At 37.3% G+C, this 26,697-nt stretch overlaps 1 protein-coding gene across 2 annotated transcripts in view; it reads left to right on the top strand.

The window, feature by feature from the left end:
• Positions 1–26,697, top strand: part of MCTP1 (multiple C2 and transmembrane domain containing 1) — a 260,031-nt gene that overhangs the window by 146,740 nt on the left and 86,594 nt on the right. For both annotated transcript variants that reach the window (XM_062617486.1, XM_062617487.1), the window contains 6 exons: positions 2,009–2,102; positions 11,688–11,790; positions 13,934–14,036; positions 14,400–14,501; positions 14,852–14,926; positions 16,751–16,870. In XM_062617486.1, the coding sequence (XP_062473470.1) occupies positions 2,009–2,102; positions 11,688–11,790; positions 13,934–14,036; positions 14,400–14,501; positions 14,852–14,926; positions 16,751–16,870 (597 nt within the window). The remainder of the gene's footprint in view (positions 1–2,008; positions 2,103–11,687; positions 11,791–13,933; positions 14,037–14,399; positions 14,502–14,851; positions 14,927–16,750; positions 16,871–26,697) is intronic.

Here is a 26,697-nt window from a genome sequence, read left to right on the forward strand (position 1 = left end):
GAAGGGGGGCAGTTCACTTGGCTTGCTCTGTGTTTGGCTTTTGCTTTGTTTTCTTTCTGCAGCTTGGTGTTTGTTTTGTTCATTGGGAAACTTGGGTGAAACTGAGAAACGTTTTTGTAAATCCTTTCACCTTCATCATGGTATTAGAGCAGAATTATATCTGTTGTGGTATCAGTTCTGATAAGAAGCATCCAAACCTTGATCGTTACTATAATAAATCAGGGATGGTGCCAACATGCTTTTGAATTTTAGCAGTGCTATCTGTAACACTGTTTCTGGCACCTTCAGTGTGTAAGCACACAAGCAGAGGGTTGAGTGCTGATTAAATTTGACTGACAGTATTTTTAAGCTGTATTTCTGGTGATTAATGTATTAAAAATTATAAAAATATTATTAATTATTAGCTCATGATAACATGCATGCATGTGTTCATATGTATGAAACATGTGGGGTTTTACACTTAACTGGGTTCCACTGTTCCGTATACCAAGGTCAAACCTCCACTCTAAACAGTAGATTGTGCTTGTGAAATTAGTATGAGATGATTTAACTGTTAGAATTGTCTTACAATTCTAACAAGGGGTGCATATTATGCCCATTTTAATGGATAGGTTATCGATGCATAAACATGCTGTACCTTTTGCAAGAAGACATTTAATATTTCATTTAAAAAGTGCCTTTGGTTTTCAGATCAGTGTTGTTGTTTATTCTGCTTTTCCGTAACAGTTGAGTTTGCCTTCATAGTAAATTAAAGAACTGTTGACTTGGTGTTTTACCTGATGTTAGTGTTTTCTAGAAATCTGGGCATTCTCATGAGCAGTGGAAAAGGTTTCACCTGCACTACATTAAAATTTTAGAAAAGTCCACAGGCCTTAAATGCATTAGTCCAGATATTAAAATACTTCAACATAAAGCTACATACTAGCATTTATGAACAAGACTTGCAAAATCAACCAAAAATTGGGCCACATAAAAGTACATGATTTAAAATGAATCTGAAAATCTAATTTTAGTCTTCTCTTTTGGAGTTCCTCCCCTAGGTTATCTAAAACTGAATGATAATAACAGGTTGGTTATTAATTAATTGCAGATTTAAAGTTGCACTCAATATTCTGTCATTTGAAATTCTGCAACTATTAAAATATATTTAAAGCTAGATCATGGGAATTCTAGCATTTCACACCTAACCAGTGCAATACTCCCAGACGGTTACTTCTAGTTATTTGAAAAAAGAGCAGCAACAGAGCACATTTTCCAAACAGCTTTCTGAACTATGTTAAATGAATAAATGCAAGTGTTAGCCTGCTGTTTAATTTTTAATTCCTCATTTCAATATCTGTATATATTGCTAAAATGTATGTTTAAAAAAAAAAATTATGGTACGTGCTTTCTGCCATGGAATTAGAACCACCATTTAAGTCTTCTTTTTTATATATATATATAAATATATTTTTGTACATGATTATTATGAAATTTGTTAAGTCCTCTTTTGATTGTTTTTGCTCTTGTTATTTGCAAGCTATGTGCAAGCTTGCATTTAACAGTGAACTACAATAAAAAAAACTATATTGACCCTAAGTCACTGTTCAAAATTTTGTTGGAGCCACCAAAGTGAAAAATAGAAAAATAGAAAAAATAGAAAATGTGAACATGTATCTTACGAAAGTATTCAGGAAGAGGAACTGTTTAATTATATTAATTTCATTACTACACTGATACAGTTTAAAATTTTGATGGACAGTTTTTCATGAGAATTAAGGCAGTAGAATTGGTGATGTATTTAATAATTCATATTCTCATTTTTCCTTTGCATTTCTTGATTGGGAAGTTAAAGTTGCAAAACACTCGAAACACTGACAACTGTACGTTCTCCAGAAAATAGTGTTTAGAAGTATGGGTATGTTAGACAAAATTACACTAACATCTTAGCTGGGGAGTAGACTATTAATATTGTTCTGATTTGTCTTTTTTGCAACCCAGAATTGTTTTTCTTTTTATTATTTTTTAGAGTCCAATGATGATGTTCCATAACATGAAGGATGTGGGATTTCTTCAGGTGAAGGTCATCAGAGCAGAAGCATTGATGGCAGCTGATGTCACAGGCAAGGATTCATTTTAGTTTCTGTGATAATAAATATCGTAGTAAGACTTGACCTTTTTAGAAGTGTAACATGCTTAAACCAGAAGTTTATCTAAAGATTATTGTCTTCACAGAGCTCAGCCTCACCTTCTGCTCATTAAGAAGAAAGCCTGCAAACAAAACTTTTGTAAGCAAGGCAGCAAGTAGTTCTAATGCTAGCAGAGCACTACATAGGTTACTCCTCAGGAGGGTGAAATATACATTTTTCTCCATCAGAGGTCCCCCCAAAAAATACATAGAAAAGAGTTCTTTTTCTGGTAGACAAAAAAATACAAAACTATCCAAATTAAAGTTGAATTCCAGAGGACTAGGCAAATGAAAGGTGCTAGATTTAGATGCAACTTCAAATTTGTTGCCAAAAGAGCAGCTTGATATCTGCCAGATATTTAGCAAAGCTGGTGTTGATTTCAGACATTTCAGTGATTTCAGAGATTTCAAATAAATGCAAAAAAATTGCAGTTTCCTGTAACTACTGCTTGTCTGTTTAAGAAATAAAAAAAAAAGTCTTTTTTTATTTTCTGTTTCTGTAACATAAGCTGGATGGATAATTCAAGTGTTTGCTTTTCAAAATAAGAAAAAGTATTTCAGCCATAATGGCCATATTTCTCCAGAAATATCCAGGTTGTCTCCTGTAAGTACAATCACCTTCTCACTGCACAAGTTGAATGGAGCAAAATGAGCTGCTTCTGTGTCAGCAAGCAGACATCTCTGCTTTAAAAAAAAAAGCTTAAAAAAAAAAAAAATTATACTAATCTAGCTGGTTTAACTGCAAACTGGACATTGTTCTGTTGCAGGAGCAGAAGTAGATATATAGCAACATACTAACTTTTGATAGTTTTTTGTGAATTAGCGTGAGCACCAGTATTTTTTTTTCCTCAGCCAAGTCAGCAGCAAAGACTTTATTGCTGTAAGTGATCATCCAGTTTGTGGCACGCAAAATAACAGATTCTATTTTCGGGGAGGTTGGAGAAATGCTTCTAAAGATTGCTGTCTCTGATTTGACCTTATAATCCAATGTGGTCTGAACAGAGAGAGAGATTAAGTTATTCAGGGGCAAATGGGATAATTCAGTCCCTGACCTCGTTCAGTCTTCGACTTTTACAGATCAACATGCCATTTGTGCTGGTTGAACAAATTTTTTGGAAATACATTTGATTCAATTAAGGATGTACAGAGCTACCAAAAATTTTCAGACATTTCACTTACAATGGCGGTCACAAAGAGTAGAACAGTCAATACGTTCCCATGTCCCGCATATTCTGTTCATTGGCAAGAAAATGTTTGTACGGCAGATATGTTTTGTATGATGGCTGTGCATTCTAGACACTGCAGAAATAATGTATTTTGGACAAACATACCTTGTATTTTGAAAAGAGGTTTTATTAATTGCTGCAGTAATGTATATTTACTTTTAGTAACTTATGGGTATGTACAGATCATTGATTTCAGATTAAACTTTGAATAATAATTTTTAGAAGTAAAGTAGTCATTTGGCGATTCAACTTTGATTTGCAAAAGTAGTTTGAAACTGGACCCTCCACCTTGATTCAATGGGGCAATGTTATAAGTCAGTGTAGAGAGTGCTGTCATCAGTGGTGTAATTTACGCGACTAAGGATTGCTTCCTAAGGACTAGTTGGCACTTCTTACTATGTTGTTTTTCCAGAGTTAATCTTTTGCCCTCCCGAGTCTGAAAAGTAGCTGAAACACCTGTATAGTAGCTGTGTGGTTTGCTTTGCTTCCTGTCTGCTGAGTGTGTCCCCTTTCACTTTCAGAATTTTTTTTCATGTGAAGCAATAAATCAAAATTTATTAGTTTGGGCTGAGTGGATTTTAAAAATCTTTACTATTCCATCATTAAGCATAAGCATAGACAGAAAAAAGATTTCTGTAATCTTTTAAGTAGTCATCAGTCTTGCTACAGTTGCAAGGATTTCTTTTTTCCTTTCAAATTGTGAAATTTTTCTTTTGTTACAAATACATTCATTGAGCGGTGTTGTAATACTGTATTAACTCTGCGTGAATAAAGAGCAGTTGAGACTCCCGTTGAATGAATGAGTAAAAAGCACAAATTACTTTTTAATGAAACCCTCAATTCTTCTGCTTTTCTTAGAAAGCCCATAGCCTTGTTCAACTGAATGCTGCTACAGTAGGTCACTTCACCCAAGCCCCTAATAAACTATTGACAGTCAAGGGCAGTTTTTAATCCAGTCTGAATAGCCCAGTGTTGGACAGTGCACTTCAAATTGTTCAGGTTAGTGTAGACAATTTTTTAAAAGAGAGAGATTAAGGGTGGTGGCTCATGCCTCAGTTTACAAACTGCCCTCTCCCCCCATGCAAACATGTTGAACAAGGTGGCAGGGTGGCCTGGAATTAGGGTGGAGTTGTGGGAGCAAGTGGCACCATGTGTTTGAAAATGAGGTGCTGCTCAAACATGCCAGAACTGAGTTTTAAATATACTCCAGTAAAGAACAAAGTGAGAATTCTCCCTACTCACCTTCCTTGCAGGGAAGTCTAAGAAAGGGAGAAGCACTGGAGAGTTGAGAGATTACCCACCGGTGCTTGAAAGCTGACCTTGATTGTAGGGACAGCTGGAAAATAGGGTGTCTTCCAGGACTGGGGCCTTTGAGAGAATTGCCAGGTCTATGAGGATGTTTCTTCTGCAAAAGCAGCATCTTTCCATGGTCAAAACACAATTCTAGGACTTTCACTAATGCAAAATTATGTTTTGTTGGAAATTTTGGTTACAGCAAATGTCCCTGTCTGGAAAATATGGGGTTTCTTTTAATTTTTTTTTTAACAATGATCTAACAAACGGGGGGACATGGAGTGTGGAGTTTACTTTTTTTCTTGAGGGGAAAGGTTCTTTGACTCTTCCATTGTGTTTTAGCTGTTCACTGTAAGGCTGTTTTCTCCCTAAAATCTCAGCTAAAAAGTTTTATATCCCTCTTTCCCCACAGGAGTCTTTGCTCATTTGTGGTTACTCTGGAACACATACAGACCTTATTGAGGGTTCAGCTGCTTGCGGGGTCCTGGAATAGTAACATGTGTGCCTACAGAAGTGTCCTTTACACCAAGAAATATGTGATGGTGCAGTAAGATGTAGAGCATAATCAGCTTACCATGACAGCTTCTGAAACCATATGCAGTTCACCTAACCTGTATTAGTTTTGGAAAGCAATAGACCCTTCATCAGATCTTAGGCAGAAGTTCTTCCCTGTGAGGGTGCTGAGGCCCTGGCACAGGTTGCCCAGAGAAGCTGTGGCTGCCCCATCCCTGGCAGTGTTCAAGGCCAGGTTGGATGGGGCTTGGAGCAACCTGGTCTAGTGGAAGGTGTCCATGCCTGTGGCAGGGGACTGGAAATGGATGAGCTTCAAACCAATCCGTGGTTCTAGGATTCTATGATCCTATGACATGGTGCAGCTGGGGCAATAGGTAGGCATATTCTGTTTGCAGCAAAGCAAGTTGTAGATATGTTGCAGTGGGGGACTGCAGGCTTTGCAGGCAGTGCTTGCATCTCCTTTGGGGAGATGAGCTCTTCCTTTTCCTTGAATCGTGGTATACAATTGAAAACCTCTGCCTTATTACTGACAAGAAACAAACAGGTTGGGAAAATATGTGCTTTGATCAGTTTCATTTGATCAGTTTGATCATGGTTTGATCAGTTTCAGCAGAAGTCCTATTATTTTAAGGAATAATAGTTAGCAACTCAGATTCTTTAGCAGAGCAAAATCCAAGCTCCGTGTGACGGCCTGACTAGAAAACAGTTTGTTTTGCTGTCTTTGGGCTTTAATTAAGACATGTTCAATTCTCACCCACTGGCTCCCTGCTCCCCCTGCCCCCACCCTGCTTGCTGTGTCACAGACCAGCGATCAGACGCTTTCAGATGGTCCAGCCCATGACTTTGACCTTCTGCGCGGTCTGGCGTTCCCTGGGGAACCGTTCAGCTCATGAGGTCTGATTTCACACTTCCAGGATGCCTCGGCTCTCTTAACAATGACAGGGAGACAAAGCCCTTTAGAGCGGGCCGCATGGGGACTTGTTTAAATTGGAAACTAGAGAGGAGTCAAGGAACAAGGTTACAGGCTACAGAATAGTGCTTTTAATAAAGAGCTCACAGCTCTGGTTCAGCTCAAAGAGGGCTACCTCTGTACAATTAATTGAGACATTTATCTGGAGCATCTTAGGCCTCTACTTTCTCACAGAATTATGTGATAAATATCGGCTAAGAGGCAAATGAGATGTGCATGAAATGAATTTTTAACACTTTGATTACTGTGTGTCCAGTCTTCATTAGAAGTAAATTTACTTGTATTTCTGACCTTATTACTAATCAATTATCTGAGAGGTTTTTTTTTTGGCTACCATGATTTCAGAACCTGATATATCAGAAAGATTTTACTGAAGAGTGATACTTAGTGATACTTCAGTTTACAGTCAAAAGCTTTCCAGGCGTCTCGTCCTCTGAACAACAGAAACTAAGCATAAAAAATGAAGATTTTTTTTTTCCTTCTTTTTCAGTTTTATATATGAAAATCTGACTCTCTTCTAAGAAAATTCCATGTTAAAATTTTGATTAAAGTACTTGAAACGAGGATGAAGATACCAAGGTGGCTAAATATGCAGAATGTAAATGAGTTTTCTAAAATCTGTTTTACTAAAATGTCCTTGTACCACATGTGCAAAAAGAGTCTTTGAAATTGTTCTTCAAATGCTAGGAAACGTCAGAGTAATGTACACAAGTGTTAAATTCACAAAGGTATGGAAGCCCATGCATGTAAAATTGAAGGAATAAATTCAGAGGCCCTTTGGAAATATGGTTCCAGAAGTAATTTGCTCTGTCAATTAGTGCAACTAGATTTCAATATACACTTGAATTATCTTCATGAAGTACTGAAATCTACTAGATGGGTAGTGTTCTCTGATAGATAAAATCTCACCTGCTACTATTGCATAGGTCGTCTCAAGACATCAGTCCAATATTGTGTACTGCAAAGTGACTTGTTTTTTAAGAAAGTAGCAGGCTTAAGATACTAGTGGCAAAATTAGGACTTAAAAGAGATTCTTGGTTAATCACAGCGTTTAGAATTAAATATGCAGTGAAAGGATGACTTGTGGTTGTTAACATTTTTCTTTTTTTTTCTGTAAATATTTTGTGGAAATGAGTTTGACACAACTGTGATGCTACACTGGATTGCATACTGAGATATCTCACGCACTCATGATATGGGTCCATTGCAACATGTTTGCAGCAGCCCCATTAAAGGGGAATTATCATTTCTATTTTAAAGATGGGAAAAACTAGGGAAGGTTAACTGGCTCAGCTAAGGCCAACAGAGTGAGTCCTTGTCAAAGCTGGCATTTGGCTGGGTCCTGTACTTAATCCATTAGATAAGGCAGCTTCTCATGCTATTAAGCAATTCCTCCTCCTGGCCAAAGGTCAGAGTGACTGCTCTGTTCCAAGCAGCTGGCTGGCAGGGAGCTTGGAACAACATTAGTGACATTAGCGTCTGCATGAGTGGCACTGCCCCCCAGAGTCATGAACTGACTGTCTTGTCTTTCCCCAAAATAAAGGCCCTTTTTTGGCTGTGGGGACTGAGATCCATAATGGACAAGCGTCGCCAGCGGTAGGGGAGAGCCATAATAGCCTATGAAATATTCAAACTATATTTCAGCTTTCATAACCACATTAAACTTGGTTGAACTTTATGAAGTCATGGTTTGTGAACTTGGCTTTTAAAAGTAGAAATGGAGCTGACATCTCTTATTAAATTTTTAATCTCTCAAAAACAATTTCAGTAATCTTTGGGATTCTAGTTCAGTTTTGATAAAGTAATTTTAACAGTGCAAAAATTAATCTAATAGTGCAGAATAAATTTCAGTGACTTGTTTAAAAACTGTTCGTGGTCTAGCTAGTGCTGGAGTTTAAGTAACTTTACGGACTGGTCAGTGGCAGGTAAATGTTAAATGCTTATCTATATTTAGTCTGCAACATATTTCCTTTAGTTGAAAAAACTCTTCAAGAAACGAAACCAGCAAATGATTTGTGTCTTTGGACGTGTAATGACACAATGCATGTTTTCTATAGCCGTGGTAGAAGTATATCCATAGGGCTTACAGGGAGCTAACCCTGGGCTCTCTGCCATTTCTTGCAAGTTAATCTTTTGAAGTACAGTAAGTTTTCCAGAGGACATGTAGGAAATGAGGAAAACTATTTATCTATTGATAATTTTTGAAACTGCTAGTTGGATTAACCAGACAAAAGTTATCTGCCTTGGTTAGAATGTGTTGTGCTTAAAGTCCTGATTTTGAATAGTACAGTGATGCGTATATGTTGTAAGTTCCCAGATTCTCCTTGGTCCTGCTAGAGACCAAAGAGACCCAAGGATGATATCTTTTAATATTTTAGTGCTCTCTTAAGTCTTTCATTGGGAATGATCCCATAATTTTGAAAACTCCTGCAATGCGGCAAGTTGCCATGGCTGTCAGTGCGAGTTAAGATTGCAGTTGTCCTTTAAAATAATGAGAACTTTAAAGATGACAGATGGATATGAGTTTCACCAAGTACTTGTACATTGCTCTGGCTTTGTCTTTCATGTTCACTTATTTGGGTTGGTTTCCAAATAACGTTTGCGCATACCATATGTCAGTGAAGTGTGTTGCTTTTAAGATACCCAGATTGGTTGTGATGAGTGTTTTAGCATATGGAAGAAGTGCCCATAGGCGATGGTGAAGGGCTTTGCAGATGAAAACTTCATAGCTTCCTTGTATGGCAAAACCAGTATTCTATTTCGGAGATGCTCAGAACCAGGAAACTTCTACTTGTCAACTATAATATTTGGGCCTTCCCTTTTTCCCTTTCACAATATTTCTTTCTGTCAAATTTGGTCTCAAACTGTTTTCAAGTTATAGGGGGGAGGGCACATTGAATGTTGAGTGTGAGAGGGGGATTTTTTTTCGTTTCTGAAAATCATTTGTCTTTGTTTTGATTGGGGACCTCTGTGATTAATATCCCTATAAATCTAAAAGGAGAATAATTGAAAAAGTTCATGTCAATGAATGCAGAAAATAAATGAATGCAGTAAATACCTTCTCATTATTTACAGGTGTCCTTAAGACACTGCATATAATTAATAGGCAGATATAACATTGTAGCATCATAAGCAAATATGATTGATGATTCTCTAAAAAAGGAGATAAAGTAGTATTAACTAGCTTGCCTGCTCTATCACTTCTGCCCAGTTATTTTAACTGAGTCTTTCTTTTTCAAATACTGAAATCTAAAGAACTTAAACAAATATGATTTTTTTAAACTTTCCTACTACCTTTTAGGCCTGTAAAGTAGGAGAACATTGAGATGTGTGATATATCCATCTCTGCTGAGTAATGAATTAGTCACTTTTCAGGTTTAATGGGAAAGATTCAGCAGTATGTTGTTTTCTAGAGAAGGTAAATATCAACTCTAACCATAATTCTCAATGTTTTTAAAACAATTATTCTTTATCATTAAAGTAAATAATACGCACATTAACCTCTGGTATAGTCTGAGTCAATATTGCAGTTTGGGAGATGTGACCCCTGGATGGCTTTGTCTAAATATTGATTTGTCATTTGTATAAGGTACGAAACAAATTACATGCCTTCCTAATATCATTAATGTAACCCAATTGAGCTACTAAATTTATGGCTTCTTACAATGCATAACAAAACATTACAGAGTTACTGAAGACAACAAATTGCACAACGAATTGTGAAATGCAATTGCTTAGTATGCCGGATTTGATTGTGGAAGATCATTGCCAACACTCAATAACTTTCAAACACTTTGCTGTCCAAAGAAAGTCCAGAGACAAGAATGAGCCACTCTGGTGTATCTAACTCAGTTCATTTCCATCTGACCAAGTTCCCTTGAGTTCTGGGAGCAGCAATGTATTCTACAGCTTTCTACTCATATGTTTGTAGCCTTATATGAAAATAATCATACACTTGTTTTCTGTGCCAAGGGAAAAGTTTGTTCTCTTCAATTACTGGAGAAAAGCAGAATAGGTAGGGGGGATAGCCTCTCTCTGTCTTGGTCAGCATTTACAGTGGTTGTCCTTACTGTCATAATTTGAAATATGAGTTAAATAATTTACACTGTGATTTCTTCCCTTTATTGCCTCTCTATTGTTAACGGTCATATCACTCATGATTCTGTAACAGCTCCTTCCCTCATAGCTGTTCCTCAGATATTCTTCACAACACCTTCTTCCCCTTCCAGGAGATTTCAGGGTTGCCCTGAAACTTTGGAGATATTTATCTTCCCTTCTTTTTGCTTCCTCCCTCTGCAGAGAGCTCCTTTTTTACACCACCTATCTGTTTTTAAATATGAGATTCAGGCATCTACTTTCCTTCTTCTCCAAACCTTGGCCTCATGGGTATCTAAGAAAAAGCTTAGCATAACTTTCATGGCTTCCCCCAAAACTCTCAGTGAGGATGACTTTTCTTGCTCTTTGCTTGGTATCAGCACTGCTCACCTGCAGTCATATTTCATGTTTGGGGCGCACACAGACAGACACATGCATGCTATCCCGTTCTTTTTTTTTTTATTACATTGGAAAAAATAAAAATCAATCAATTTCCATACCCAATCTAGGATACTGCTTCCATTATCTATATACTATATTTTTGAAGCAGCGTCTTAATACTTTCTCCTGTGGTGGCTTTCATGCTGAGGGACCTTCTTGTAAATCTATGCAAAGCTACCTTGTTGTGCTTTAATGTCTACAAAAATCTCAACCACTTTTGAGCTTCTGCTGTGCTGAGAGTACAGCCTATCATTCCAGCTGGTATTGTCTCATTGTTTAATTGTACTTGGCCACTTTCTCTGGTGTTAGGCTTTTATCTGAGACTGTCTTTAAGGCTTTTTGATTTTGGAGAGAGGATTTGTTCAGCATGAAACATGTAGGGCATAGTAGTCATTGGATATAAGTATTGTAGGTGCTATGTTATTCCAAATAATGTGCAATATCAAAATGCTCTAATTATGCTTTCATTACAAACAGTGTAGAATTGGCACCATTAAAGTTCCGTTGGCTGTCTGAGAAGGGTGCGTAGCACCTTTTAGGAACATGCTGGGTTTTCGTCCAAAAGTCTTATGGGGATATTTTTCTTTTCTGTTTTTTTTGTTTGTCTGTTTGTTTTTAATTTTGTGTGTGTGTGTGTGTTGTTTTGGTTTGGTTTTTTTTTAAGACAAAAAAGATGTTCTTTTAGTGAGGAATGTTAATAGAATACAGAGGTGAACAGCCTGTTATAGTCATCTTGAGCATAATGCAGACCATAGGTTTTTCCTGAATTAATTCCTGTAAGAATTAACAGTGCAGCTTAGGAAAAAAACTTAAAATGAAAAAAAATAAAATAAAAAAGACAACCAACCAACCAAACCAAAATGAAACAAAACAGAAACCCTCAACAACAAAATCAACAAACCCCCCATAACTAATGTTCTCTAAGCCTTGCTCTTGGTGTTTTACTTAATTGATATGTTTTGTTCCAAACTTTCCTTTACAGGTAAAAGTGACCCATTTTGTGTAGTTGAATTGAACAATGACAGACTGCTGACACATACCGTCTACAAGAACCTCAATCCAGAATGGAACAAAATCTTCACATTGTAGGTGTTTGGATTTTGTGTTTTGTGGGGGGATGGGGTGTTTTGAATTGAATATATGTTTGAGCCAAAACCATCTACTGCTGATTCTAAAGAAAGAAAGCAGTGACATACTGGTATTTCCAAACTAGCCAGCTGAATAATTTTTTTGAGGATTAAGAACATGAACAAAAATAAAGAAGAGCTACCATTTTAAAGGTAAAAAAACAAGGTCTGTTTCTTGGAAACCAGCTGTGAGTAAGGCTGAGCACTCCAGATTCCTGTCAGGTTCATTGAAGTTTTCAAGGCCAAATACATCGCACTGGGTTTGGCCCTGAAGTTTTGGGTGGGAAAAAAGATACTGTGATTATGACCTTCATTAAAATGTGGTGTTAACTTTAATAAACATTAGGTAACTTCATAAAGGAATATTTATAAATATGTTCATACTTTCCTGAATTATGATCGGATACTTTTTTTTTTTTTTTTCATTTACCAACTGCACTTCTCACAATACAATCTAGCATCAAAACAGCACAATGCAGCTATTAGGTAAAATGCAGTCTTAAGCATTTAGTTTACTGGGAAGTGATATGCTTGTTGGGGGGTTTCTTGGTTTTTTGTTTTTGTTTGGTTGGTTTGTTGGGTCAGGGTATTTTTTTTAATCCTGTTACGTTGAAGCAAAAGGCTCTGGCAAAATAGAAAAAAGTCTTCCACAAACAAAATGTTCCTGGTATCTGTCTTGCTGAGTTGCCTTTTTTTCCTGCCTCCTTTTCTCTCTCTGGCTGCAATGTGACACCAGTGAGTAGAAAACTGATCAGTTGTAGGTTTCTCTGCTACTGAAATCAGCTCAGAATCCACTGCAAAGCCTGTATAAGCTTTGTGTATTTACTTCACTTTATCATAAATGAAAAGACTGTATTTTGCCCATGATCTGAAAACTTGTTCTGATTTTAATTTTCTCTCTTTTCTTTTTTTTTAATTTTACTATATTTATCATTCTTATATTTGGCATCTGTAGCTACTTTTGCCCTGCAGTGAGTTCTCAGTAATGAACTGGGAACAAAGAAAAAAAATCTCATAACAATTGTACTTTTCATTAGCTTATTAACATTGTCCTCACTTATGTATCCACAAAGCCACATTAAACTCTTCATTAATTTATTTTTAATTACCTGCTAATAGCGCAAATAACTAATCAATCTCTTCTGCACGGACAGTCTTCATAAGAAATTGCCCAGGTTTGTAGAAGACAAGAGACTAACCAAGTAGGAAAACTCAAAAGGCCTTCAAGCAGCGTTTTTACCTCTCTTCTGTGTATATTTGCATTGATCATTTTATTTATCCTCAGATTTGTTAATTAATTTTGGGCTAGTAATCCCGTTTCACCTGGAGGTGTAGATCTTACTGAAGTTAAACTGCTTTGCTTGAATTTGTAATTCCTGGATCAGCCATTTGTTCAAAGAAGAGTTCTTTCACACAATTCTGTATTGTTTTTTTTTTTCTCTGAATAATGAATGTGGATTTTTCACTTGAGAGTTTACAATGTACAATGACAATTTTTATGCGTGGTGGTGGAGCTTGCAGGCAAAAAAAAAGCAGTAGTAGCTGAAAAACGCATTTCATATTGCTTGTTCCCAATTTGTTGTAATGACTGTTGTATATCTACAATTAAGCAAGGATTTCAGAATTAAAGAGCTTGTTGTCAGGGCTAAGGTATGCTCGTGTGTCTCGCGGTTATTTCTGTTGACATACCCATGGATTTCAAAGTATTTGCAGTACGAACTGCTGCAAGGATAGCAGTGTTTAAGGTTTCTAAAGGCTCTTGCTGCTGCTGCTCACTGCTGTAAATCCCAGCTGCTGTGCTGCGCTGGGCTGGCTCTCCTTGCAGCTCACAGAGCAAAAGCACCAGGTAGGGGATTTAAAGCAACATCCTTCGGAAAATTTCAGCCCAGAAAGCCTCACAGGGAGCAAGCATGACCACTACAGCCCTCAGAAAGCATTTCGATTAACATGGAAGGATGCTTCATGTGCTTAAGTTCTGGTCTCTGCCACAGCTTGCAAAAATAGATGGGTACATGTTTTTTGCTAACCTTTCACGCTTTTGTCTTTGGTACTCGCTGGTGTAGATGACTTCTCTCTTCTGTGTGTGCTTCTCCCTTTGTAGCAATATTAAAGACATCCACTCTGTGCTTGAAGTGACAGTTTATGATGAAGACCGCGATCGCAGTGCTGACTTTCTAGGCAAAGTTGCTATACCACTGCTGTCTGTAAGTTCCATTCACCTGACATACCACTCTGAATTTTTCCTGCTGAAGGGGGGGGGGGGGGGGAAGGAATTATTAAAAAAAAAAAAAAAGAAAAAATTGCAGCTTTGTGTCTGTCATTTCTCAACCAAGGTCTGTAATAAGAACACTAAAATTTTAACATACTCAATTCACGGCCATGTTGAATCCCATGATAGTTAATTTTTCCTGACAGACTCTGTGCTGGTAATGAACAGGTACTTGTCAGACTTGCCACAGTTGTTTTGGGTTCTCTGTCAGTTTCAGCAGCTGAGGGTCAGGGGTCGCCGGGGGGGTGTATTCAGCAGAGACCGTGAGACAGACGGCTGTCATGTCCTTTTCCTGCAGATTCAAAATGGTGAACAGAAAGCCTACGTCTTGAAAAACAAGCAGCTGACAGGGCCAACAAAGGGGGTCATCTATCTTGAAATAGATGTGATTTTTAATGCTGTAAGTCTTAACTTTGGCTTTTTTGTACTGCTAAAGAGTTCAGTTTCATGAAAGCTTTTGTTCCTGATTTGTAGAGAATTTCTGTCATTCCTCATTTTCTCTAAACCTTGATGTATACTACAGAATACTCTTCTGCCACTGCCTGGCACACCCACTCTTTTTGTTGCTGCTGCTGCCACTGCTTTTGCTGTGAGCGTATGGAGCAGCAGTCCATGCCTCTGTGCACTTACGTGTCGCTTACAGGCTTGGCAGCCATGACTTTGAAACTTGGTGGGTTTTGCAAATTGAAGCATGTGTTACTAGTAAGGAGTGGGTGAGCTTGAAATACTGACACACATTTTAATGTGTAGGTGAAAGCCAGCATACGAACCTTAATGCCCAAAGAAGTGAAGTACATTGAAGAGGAAAACAGACTGTCTAAACAGGTAAAGAGTAAGGAAACACTAATCCTTTCTGAAAGCCTTAATATCAAGCGTGCACATCCACATATCTGGTATCATACTGCTGAGGGTAAAGAATAACATTTTCATTACCTGTTTACAAAAGAATATGATAGGCTGGAAAAGGCAGAAACAAAATACGTGGGTTTATTGTGTCTCCTCTATAAATTGTAGCTTAATTTCCATGAAATACCTGAATAAGAACACAGTTGAAACCATCAGGTTCCACACATATCAGATTATAGCACAGGTGCATGTAAACTAAGTCTTGCATAAATTTTTGCTGTTAACCTTGACCCGAAAGATCTTCATTTGTTGCAGGGTAGAGAGCCTTTCAACATTCTTTTAGCCAAATTTTAAATAAGTTAGTTGAGTAAGGTTTGAATCAGTGGTGAAAGCAGACTAAAAGTCTTTATTACTTCGAAGAGTCCTGCGGGTAGGAAATCACAGAATGGGGAGAAATCACGCCTGCACTTTTTTTTATTTTTCCCCTTTTGCTGCACACAGTTCTAATGTTTTGGTAGCATATATTTAACACATCTTTTTCTCTACTTGAACTACTTTTGATTAAGGTTTATAGGTTCCACAAATGATGCATTTTATATGGAGAGAACTGAGCTTTTCTTTGGGCTTTGGGAGTGAGATTCTTGTTTGTACTGAAAAAGGCAAAGGTCTCAGAACTGGTTTTTATTTTGCTGAAAGCTAGTAGACTTAAGCGTAATTTTAATTATCTGCTGGATTAATTTTATGTCATTTATGTATTATATTTATTATGCATTTCATTAAAAAAGATTTCAAGAGGCACAATATTTCTTTCTTTAGTGTTGTGAGTAATGCAGTTACTAAAGCTGCATTTTGTACTGTTGTTCCAGCAAAGAAGCAGCAAGGCCTTTTATTCAAGATTCATTCTTCTCCCCATTTTCATAACAGAAAATGGCATTGTGATTTTTGTGGATGGCAGGAAGAATAAGCTTTAAATACCTACTTCCATTTGATTGGGATTTTTTGATTAACTTGAATGGGATACCCCACTACAATACCACTTTGGGTGAGGCTGAAAAAAAAAAGGAAACTTTATGTATAACTGATGTGGTTGTATTTTAAAGTATCCACATTTTCCAAGGGTGAGCATGTCTTGCTTAACTAGCATTTTCTGTGATATCCATTACACAAATCATTCCCTGGTTTGTCCACTTTTCTTTGTGGTCAAGTGTAATGCAGCTTTAGAGGATTTAAGGGTATCTTCCTGATTTAAAACCTGCCACTGTTGTCTCATCTGTATAGATTGAATGTGAGTAAAGTTACTTTGATAGATACTTACAACCATGTGGCCAAAATTTTCATCACAGCAGACAAATTTGATAAAAATGAAGGAAAAATGAATGTAAAAGGTGCATGTGATCTTAATTAGATTAGAGCAGTAATTATATTTGGTTTCAACTTAGTGTTCTGCAGCATCTTTTTATTCAAAAAGGCTAACATTTGCTAGAATACCTGAGAATGGGAAAGTCTTGTCTGCACAGTAAAATCTTAATATCAAAATAATTCATGAAGTTTTTTATGTGGCTTTTTAAAACTAAACAGCAACTTGTCAGAATTTAATTCAACAAATATAAATTGACACAACTAACAAATTCTGTCTTTTAAAAGACTCTCAGATTTTAAACTATCCTTCTCAGTTTGTGAGCTTGAGAGTTTAGTGTTTTTTCTCATTCTTCACCCAAACTAGGGATGACAATATTATAAGTGTCAGCCTCTTTTGAAGCTTTTGGGTTTTGAAACATTTTTGTTACTTCATCTTTTCAATAGCTGCTGTTAAGAAACTTTATCCGGATGAAGCGTTGCATCATTGTGCTCATAAATGCCGCCTACTACATTAGCAGCTGCTTTGACTGGGATTCTCCCTCAAGAAGTCTCGCTGCTTTTTTGGTATGATCTTCTTTACATTATTGTTAATGACCCTGGTGTATTTGTGTTATAGACTGAGAAATAATACAGTGTTGACATGATGGGGTGTTATTTATTTGTTTTAAACTTTGCATTATGAAGATACTTTAAGTCATGTTTATTCACTTTTTTTTTTCAATTTTTAAGTTTAAAATGTCACACAAACAAGATAGAAAGTTGGATTTTTTAAAGATCTATAATTGTACTAATAAGAGTGATAGAATTCAGAATACAGTCCATGAACTATGGATGACATTCTTGAGCTTCTCACACATTACCTCCATTAAATTTTGTGTGGCCCCATTGTATGTCATGTATTTACTCTTAAGATTTGTTTTGTGTATTTCATGGATTCTTTTACATATCAGGAATGTAAACTTAGTGTTATTTTACCCTCCACATATCAATATATGTTACGCGTGTAACTTTTTTAGAAGTGCAAAACTCTGGACCCAAACAGTCACTTCCTGTCTAAGATTTAGTGTTCTTGGTTAAAAAACAACAGCAAACAAAAACCAAACAGCAAAACAAAACAAAAATACCACCCCAAAATAAAACAAAACCAACTTTAAAATCATTAATGCAAAGAAATTAGTATCTTGTAGTCATCAAGCTCTGATCATAGTTGTTTCCAGTGAATTCATTTCTAGTGATTTAAATGAAATTATTTCTCCATAATCATTAGCTTCACTAATATTAACCTTTATTTTTCTGTTAAATTTAGAAAATTCCAAGCATCCTTTTAGGTTAACGCCTGTTTCCTAAATGAATATATTTTAACTTTCAAAATTGTATGAGCTACAAACAAGACCGAAGTCTCTGTTTCTTTATTTGGTTTTGTGGTTGTTTGTTTGTTTGTTTTTCTCTTTGTTTTTGCCAACAGTAAACATGTATGCTTGGGCACAGTTTCTGGAATATCTAAATTTATTAAGTTGACTTAATGCTAACATTATGAGCCTCTTCACCATGAATATGAACATGGGTTTGGTGTTGCTTTGAAGAATATAAAGGGAATCTGGTGACAGTGCTCCTAGGTTGGGTGCCTGAAGCTCAGATACATCAATTCTGGAGAAAGCAATCCAGGCAGTGGAACTGGCTGTGATGGACAGTAAAATGGCATACTTTGGTGTGTCACTAAATTTAGCTGGTTTGCAGGAAGTTTCTTTTAGCAGGACTCCATTTATACTGCAGGACTTGTTAAAATCTGCTGTAGCCTGTCATCATCACCATAGAATGGTTTGGGCTGGAAGGAACTATAAAGATCTTCTAGTTCAAGCCCCCTGCCATGGGCAGGGACACCTTCCACTAGACCAGATTGCTCAAAGCACCATCCAACCTGTGAAAGGATGGCAGCACACTCACAGTCCTTGGTTGCAATGTTCATCAGGAGTAGAGGAGATAAGTCTGCTGTTGAAGCACTCAGGGATTTTATACTTTTACTAATGTCTGTAGTAACTACAATATGTGCAAAATCTAAAGAACTTGCTACTGTTTACTTTAGAAAAATGATAATTTCAGTTTAAAGTGATCAAAATTTCATAGGAAAATGCAGGTGTCTACTTAAAATTTAAATGTTCATGTTGCTATTACTGCTCCTGTTAGTGAGTATGAATCTGGCTAAGTCTGATTTTAATATGGGTATGGAAAACCCACTTCTTCCTTGTAGAAGAAAGGGAAATAGAAAGACATCTTATTCTATGAGGCTAGTGAAATTATTTCTTTCTCATGGTGCAGTCCTGTGGCCATAGAAAAAGTTGTGTTGCTGTCAAGCTGTAATTGTTTCCAACCATAACAGAAATTCAGTGTCATAATAAGTAGTTGGAAATATGTAAAACACAGAATTTGAGCAGGGAGAGCTGTAGTTAGCGTATTGCGGTAGAAACTAGTTCCTGGTTTTATTTTTATATACATATTTACAATTTAAAAATATATATACATATTAAAAGCCTGCTCTTCTTAGTTTCCTTTTAGGATTTGTTTTGCTATGTGGTGATTGTGGCAGTTACAGATATATTATATCTACATCAGTGCTGAGACTTGACAGATGTGTTCCTGCTCTGCATCCAAAGTGCATCCTGTGCTTTTCAACCTTGTGTTATTCTCCCCAAAGATCAAAACATCCCTCTGTGGGGCAAAAAATGGATAAGATATTTCCAGGCAAGTCAAATCTGTGTGAACTTCTATCATGATCATGGAATTCCAAGCTTTGGAATTTAGATGGTTTCTGAAGTTTCAAAACTACCGTAGGCCCTTAAAAAATCTTGAGAGTGGTCCACTTGCATGTGTGATGCTGAATTATGCTTACATTAAGGTTACACTTCAATTTAATAGAGTCTGTTAAAAAACCTCTACCTGTATGTATCATTTTCATCTCTTCACTACTATACCGATTGTATCTCCTCTTAAAGTCATTTCCCAGAGGTTAGAAAATATCACAGTGAAATAACAGTGCCAGAAAGCAGATGAGAAATAGGCTGTTTTGGAGCATTCCAACTCTGCATTCAGATGAATAAATAATGTACAAGAAGTAAACTTTTAAACTAACCATTTTTTCTTTCCTATTGGATTTGGAGACATACCTTGATGGATAACATTCCGATACAGATTTACAGCCATATCACATAAATTACATGTGTGAGGGTTGATTTTTCAGATCTCCCATTGTCCCAAGTTCCTGCCATTACAATTACAGGTACCCTTGTCTTGTATCTCTCCTCAGGTCTTTACTTTCTGATGGGGCTACTGATACAGTAGGCCACAGGGGTGGAAATTCTGGCAGACTAGAAATATAGTTGTTAATAATAAGAAAGATCTGGAATGGCGGACTCATCTTCGAAACCCACATAAAGCCTCCATTAATATGGTGACTCTATAACATGCTGCAGTTACCTGCTTTATGCTCTTTGCACGCTGAGGTGTTCACTGCAGCTCTTTTTAATGTCATTCTCCTTGGAGAGTCACAGTGTTGGTCATCAAGACTATATGTGTTTATTGAAGGGGCTTGCTGATTGTTTATACTCCAGAGCTCAGCTGTCTCAAACCATTATGTTATTTGGGACAATGGTTCTTTCTCAAATCTCTTCAAATGAACTGGCTCAATGACTAGTTTTGCACCTGATGTACCTAGAAGTACAGAAACCTAGAAGTTACATTTTTAGTGTTCCAAATGATGCACTTCCTCAACTAAAGAATGTTTTACCTGTTTCTGTTGAGCTCCACTGGGGATTTTGTCTGAATGACTTAGGGTTTTCACTCCACTTTTTTTTTTGTGCCTCAGTAATTCAGAGCAAAACAATAATTCCTACCCAGAAATACTTTTTGTATTCTTATGCCAATCTAACTGTGACATATTATTTGTTATTTTTCTGATATTCAAATATATTTGTAAATAGCTCATGAAACATAGATTGCTCTGGCTAGAATATGTCTTTGGATTTGAACCATCAGAAGGTTTTATATTCTCCACAGTTTATTCATATATATTTCCTCTTAAATATGTCTATAGCAACAATGTTAAAATAGTGTTTGAGTTCCAGAACAGTTTTATTATATTACATATAGCCCTGTTATGTCTAGTGGCTGATAAGAATATTTTATGTGCCTGTGTTAATGCTTCTTAAGAAAGTAAATGCAGTGGAAAATAATGGTATAAGTAGAGAGAGCCTTCACTGTAAATTTGTATGATTGATTTTCTGTATTTAAACAGACCTTTGGATAATTTAGCAGTTAATTTTTATATATTTTTAAATCAGTAATTAATATGGTATGTGTCAGGCTGAAGAACTTTATTACAGTATGGAAAAAGGGATGTTTTTTCTTTAGATTAAACTACTGTGGGCTCTCAAGTGTCTCCTAAATTGGGCCTATTTTCCATCAGCTTCTTGACCAGACATTTGTGTTCTTGCAGATGTCAGTGGGTGCAATGTAGGGGGAAAAAAGTGTGCACACTTTTTTTCCAATACTGTCATTTCTCACTGTAATGAGCACAAAAATAATTGGACAACTGAGCTATCAGTAAAAGGACACACTTCAACTTGAGTCAATGAATTATTTTACGGGACAAACTTTAATCTTTAAATGTGATTGTAGATAATTTGTGCTACCATCTGTCCATTTGGAATTCTTTTAGCCTTTTCAGTCGTTATACAGTAAGTGCCGCTGTGTTTAACATTAACATTTGATATTTTACACATTTAATTTCTGTACTGCTGCATGGTCCTTAGGGAGCTTTGCTGTAGTGCTACATGAGAGAGAAAAAGTATTGATCAGTTAACATTTCAGCTACATTTATGTATGTCGCAAAATTAATGAAAATGCCAGACAAAAATGTCAGAGTGCACAAAAAGGTAGAATTTAAATTTGGTAGTTTAATGAAAAGTTTAATATGTGCATTATCAAAAATGTCCCCTTACCTTTAAAGTACAATTCATAACTGATTAACTAAAGGGAACAACATATTTTACTTAGAGGAACATTGAACATGAAATATGAGGGAATATATAATCTTCAAAGTATTTGGTATCCCAAAATGGTCTCACTAAAGCACTTTAATTACCTGCTTGAACATTTAACTGTTACTTATAAAATAAACTTGTTTCGTTTCTCATTTAGAAGCAGAGTACCCTGGCCTGATCACATGCATGCTTTTCAATACATCCTCAAATTAGATCTTCCTGTGAACATATTCTCCTGTTCCTCTTCATATTCCTCAGAATCTTTTTATATGTGTGTATGCACACAGAAAATACTCTCCTTTCTCAGACTGAAATATTGCTAAAATTACCTGCCCTGCATCCAGGTCATTTGTCAGGTCTAACTTACCTTCACTTTGTCTTCTAATGTTACAGAATTGTGTGTGAAAATGACATAATAGCATATCTAGCAAGAGTTGGTTCTCTTGCACATACACCATTTAGTTGTGGTGGTATCATGATAATTAATTCAAACTAAGAAGGAAACAGGAGAAAAACAGGGCTGGCCCCTAGCAGGAAATAAGACAGTAAAGTAATTTGATCAATTTACTTAGCTTTTCCGTAGTAAGAAGGAAGGTGATCACTACTATGTATTTTAGAAGTAACGTTCACTCAAGGCTGAAGGGCAGATTGTGTTTTGGGAGTGTGGGTGCCATCAGGAGTGGGAATGTGCTTGTGTTAGCTACTAGATATTTACCTTTTTTTTTCCACACTGTAGGAGAATCAGAATTTTGCAGATATATTTGAGAGTGCATGTATTTTGCCACTGTTGATAGCATTATTGAGGGCATAAAGTAAACACCTTCAAATTGCTTTTTACTGAACCTGCTGTTCAGTGGACCATCATGTTGTCTTTGCCACCTGTTGTCTGGAATTTGAAATTGGAAGAAATGCTGGTGAGGTAGTTGTAAAAAATGTATTGCATTCTGAAAAAAACCTTTCCAGAAATTCCTGTTGCTGTCAAAACTGCCTGTTCTTGAAGGGGAGATTTTCAGAGGTAAAGTGACATGGCAGTGGCAAGGCCAGATACAAGATTCATTTCTGATGCAGGTCGCACACATGTGCAAGAGTCTTTGAGCTTTTGTCATGTATCTTCACCAGCAAGATAGAGAATGAAGTAGACCAGACTGCTGTGCTTTTTCTCGTTTTTGTTGGGGTTTTTTTCCGCAGAAGTAAAGCAGACAAAAAGTAATCTAAATCCTGTTTCCTCTTTCCTGATTTTCTATAGATCAGAAGAACTAATGTGAGACTACTGCAGAAATACAGTGGGATTTGAGCTCTCTGAAGCACTTAGCTATACTGTGGGCCAGGTTTTAGAAAGTGGTATAGGGAAGAAAAAAAAAGAGCGGATCCTGGTATATCTGACCATTGAAATCCTGAAAGCCATTAACCAGTCATAACTAAAGAACATACCAGCAGCAGCAGTGATTAAAAAAGCCTTCTGTACTTATCTTTAAAACTGAGGAATGATGCCAGTGTAGAATGATGCTTGGTGTCATCAGTCTATGTCTTGTGTTTGAAACATTGTGTGTTTGTAAATGTGGCACACAGAAAGACTGGGTAATATTTTTATATGTAAATTTTCTCTTTTTTTTTTTTTTTTTTTTTTTTTTAAATCACTTCCATTTCTCTTCCTTCATGGAGTGAATGCAATACTTGCTAAACCAGTTTAATGATGTGATTCATTGCCTAAGTACAGGCTTGGTGCTTTTTTCAGTAACCTCGAGCATCCTGTGCGCTACCAGCTGCTGTTCCAGGGAGGTATGTGTCTGTCTTAGGTTCTGTGTCACTTCAACCATCATCATCCAGGTAACTGGGGTACCCACCCTGTGGTGTCTAAAGCAACACCAGCTCTACCTTCAGGCACCTTAATTGCTCCCTTGGGTGTTTATTTTACCTTTATATCTATTTTTAGGTACTTACCTGTATTCCATTCTAAATTCTTCATGATCTTAAAGTGTTCCATCTCAAAACTAGCTGTGCAGTGTGGGGAAATACCTTCCTTGTTTTATGATTTCTCAAACAGGAAATACACAGCAGACTACAGCATCAGTGTCCCAAGTCTTGGACTTTTCCCTTCACTACTAGGCCATTCTTCCCATCTGTTTTCCTCTTCTCCCTTCTTAGAAAACTGAAACTTTGCACTGAAAGTTTTTGATTATCAGAGCTTAGATTTCCTTTTATGGCAGTGAAGTGACTTGAACTCCAGGCAGCCAATTCACGTGAGTTGCAGTCTTGCTCTGAAGTACGTTTCCCATAATGCAAATTGTGCAAGGCAATTCCCAGCTGCCTGGTGTCACTGGAAATGTTGCAGGATGGTTGCATTGAACCCAGCATGGTTACATATCCAGAAAGGGATTGCACTGCATCAAGTATTTGTAGTCTATGGGGCTGAGTCTAGTTGGAGGCCTGTAACTAGTGGAGTGCCTCAAGGGTCAGTACTGGGACCGGTATTATTTAATATATTCATCAATGATTTAGATGAGGGAATTGAGTGTACTGTCAGCAAGTTTGCTGATGACACTAAGCTGGGAGGAGTGGCTGACACGCCAGAAGGCTGTGCTGCCATCCAGCGAGACCTGGACAGACTGGAGAGTTGGGCAGGGAATAACTTGATGAAATATAACAAGGGGAAGTGTAGAGTCCTGCATCTGGGCAGGAACAACCCCAGGTTCCAGTATAGGTTGGGAAACGACCTGTTAGAGAGCAGTGTAGGGGAGAGGGACCTGGGGGTCCTAGTGGACGACAGGATGACCATGAGCCAACACTGTGCCCTTGTGGCCAAGAAGGCCAATGGCATCCTGGGGTGTATTAGAAGGGGGGTGGTTAGTAGGTCGAGAGAGGTCCTCCTTCCCCTCTACTCTGCCCTGGTGAGACCCCATCTGGAATATTGTGTCCAGTTCTGGGCCCCTCAGTTCAGGAAGGACAGGGAGCTGCTGGAGAGAGTCCAGCGCAGGGCAACAAAGATGATTAAGGGAGTGGAGCATCTCCCTTATGAGGAAAGACTGAGGGAGCTGGGTCTCTATAGTTTGGAGGAGAGGAGACTGAGGGGTGACCTTATTAGTGTCTATAAATATATAAAGGGGGAGTGGCACGAGGATGGAGCCAGGCTCTACTCAGTGGCAAACAATGATAGGGCAAGGGGTAATGGGTACAAACTGGAACACAAGAGGTTCCACTTAAACTTGAGAAGAAACTTCTTCTCAGTGAGGGTGATGGAGCACTGGAACAGGCTGCCCAGGGAGGTTGTGGAGTCTCCTTCCCTGGAGACATTCAAAACTCGCCTGGACACATTCCTGTGTAACATTATCTAGGTGTTCCTGCTCCAGCAGGGGGATTGGACTAGATGATCTTTCGAGGTCCCTTCCAATCTCTAACATACTGTGATACTGTGTGAAGTATACTTACTTGACTTTCCTCTTGAGTGCACAAAACTCTTCAGGATATAAAACATTCAAGATAGCACTGATATTAAATTTGGATAATTATTTAGTAACGCTGTTCTAAGAAGGAAGTAGTTGTGTATCCCTTCATCCTTGTGTTCCCTGAGTTGCTCTTTAACAGTTGTTGTAGGAAATTTTGGCCTTTTAGACTTTAATTACTTTAATACACATAGGTGGATTATAAAGTACCTTACAATTTCATCTTTTAGTTGTGAGTGACACAAAAATGGACACATTATAAAATCATGTCACAAGGAGTGTTTTACTTCCTTTTTATTTCTGCAGTGGTAGGTATTATAATGGTTTCCTTCGAAGTGAAAGAAATATGGGACACACAGATTTTACTGGGCCATTCAATAGGTAATGCAGTGTTTTGCAAAAAGGGTGTCTAGTAAAGAAAGAAGCAATAAGCTATGTTGCATACTAGTGAGGAAAAGCCCAAGTAAGGAAAATCAAGCAAAGAAGCAGAAAGGACAGCCTGTTCAGAAATGAAGATAATGGTTTCTTTCTAATGTTCTTAAGAAATCTTCAGTGTACTCATCCCTATAGAGTAGTCACGTCTTTAATAGGTGTGTAGATGGTATGTGATACTATAATCATCTGTGCCTGTTTGGAAGAAGTAATTTTCAATAGCTGAATTTTACTGGCATGAAAACACAGTAATTTTGTAATATTTCAAATATTTGTCCTAAAAATATTTGTCCTGCTGATATTGTTTGACATGCAATTTTATAATTTCAGTTTTGATTGCAGAATCTGAAATCCAGAGCATTGATATAAAAAAAAGGCTTAAAGCATACTTAGTTTCCACTGGTGCCGCACATGCTATGTGACTGACAGCAACTGATTTCATAGGTGTTATAAGTAAAGCCTTCTAAGTAAAGAAAAACACCCTTAAGAAGCTGTTTCTAAAGTGACATGGAAAATTTTGTCCCTTTTCTGTAAAAAGGACTGTCTGCCACGTACAGTTTTATCCTGCATTTTTAGCCAAAGAAAGATGTATCATGCTTCCCATTCCAAAATTGTCTGGCTTGGACCAGAGAATGTTTGAAAGCTTGCTTACTGCTTGGGAATCACTGGCAGGTAGGAATGCTGCTTATGATGGTGTCCAGAACCAGCAGAACTGGCAGGGAGAATGAATGATCAGTCTGTTCCCCATCAGGACAGAAGGAAATTGAAGTGGAAATTGACTGTGTCATTCTTCTGCCTCTTTCTTGTGGCCCCTCTGCTTTCCTCCTCAGCTTGAGGTGGACTTCCAGTGCAAGAAGCTTTGTTTTCTCCTGAGCTCCACTCAAATTCATGTAGGAAAGTCCTAGGAAGGAACTGGGCATTTACAGCTAAACTAGGAAAACTGCTTATTGACGCAGTTGGGGAAACTTGCTTGTGGCAGGATGTGAAAAATTCACATTGAGCAGATCACTGTCATGGGAGAATGCTTGCTTAAATTTCTTAAAGGCCAACATAATGGCTTAAAAGTTGTGAAGAAAACCCTCACAGAGCCTTAGCCATGTAAAAGTTGGGTGTTTCCAATGGCCTGTCTTGCACACTAACTTTTTATACAGGTGATAGCAATACAAAGAGGAACAAAAACTGCCTTGAAGATCCTTTTTGTTAAGTATTAATGCAGGAAACAACGTTGTTTGGGTAGTCTTCTAATACATGAAACACTCAGAGTGTGGATGGAATGTTAAATTTTTACCAAGTGTCACTCTTTATTAATTCAGCTTCTGCAGGAGAGGAGAATTTCTGTTGACCTTGAAATAAAAATCCTGTGAACCTCATAGCCATTTGTTTGCTAAAACCAACGTTTTTATTTTTATATTATTTACTTTAATCATTTAATTTTCAAAAGAAAAATAATAGTTGTTTATATCACAGAATCTGTTTATTACTT

Source organism: Pezoporus occidentalis, unplaced genomic scaffold (genome assembly GCF_034315485.1).
Source record: "Pezoporus occidentalis ecotype Australia unplaced genomic scaffold, CSIRO_AGI_Poc_V1 ctg197, whole genome shotgun sequence".
Classification (NCBI taxonomy): domain Eukaryota; kingdom Metazoa; phylum Chordata; class Aves; order Psittaciformes; family Psittacidae; genus Pezoporus; species Pezoporus occidentalis.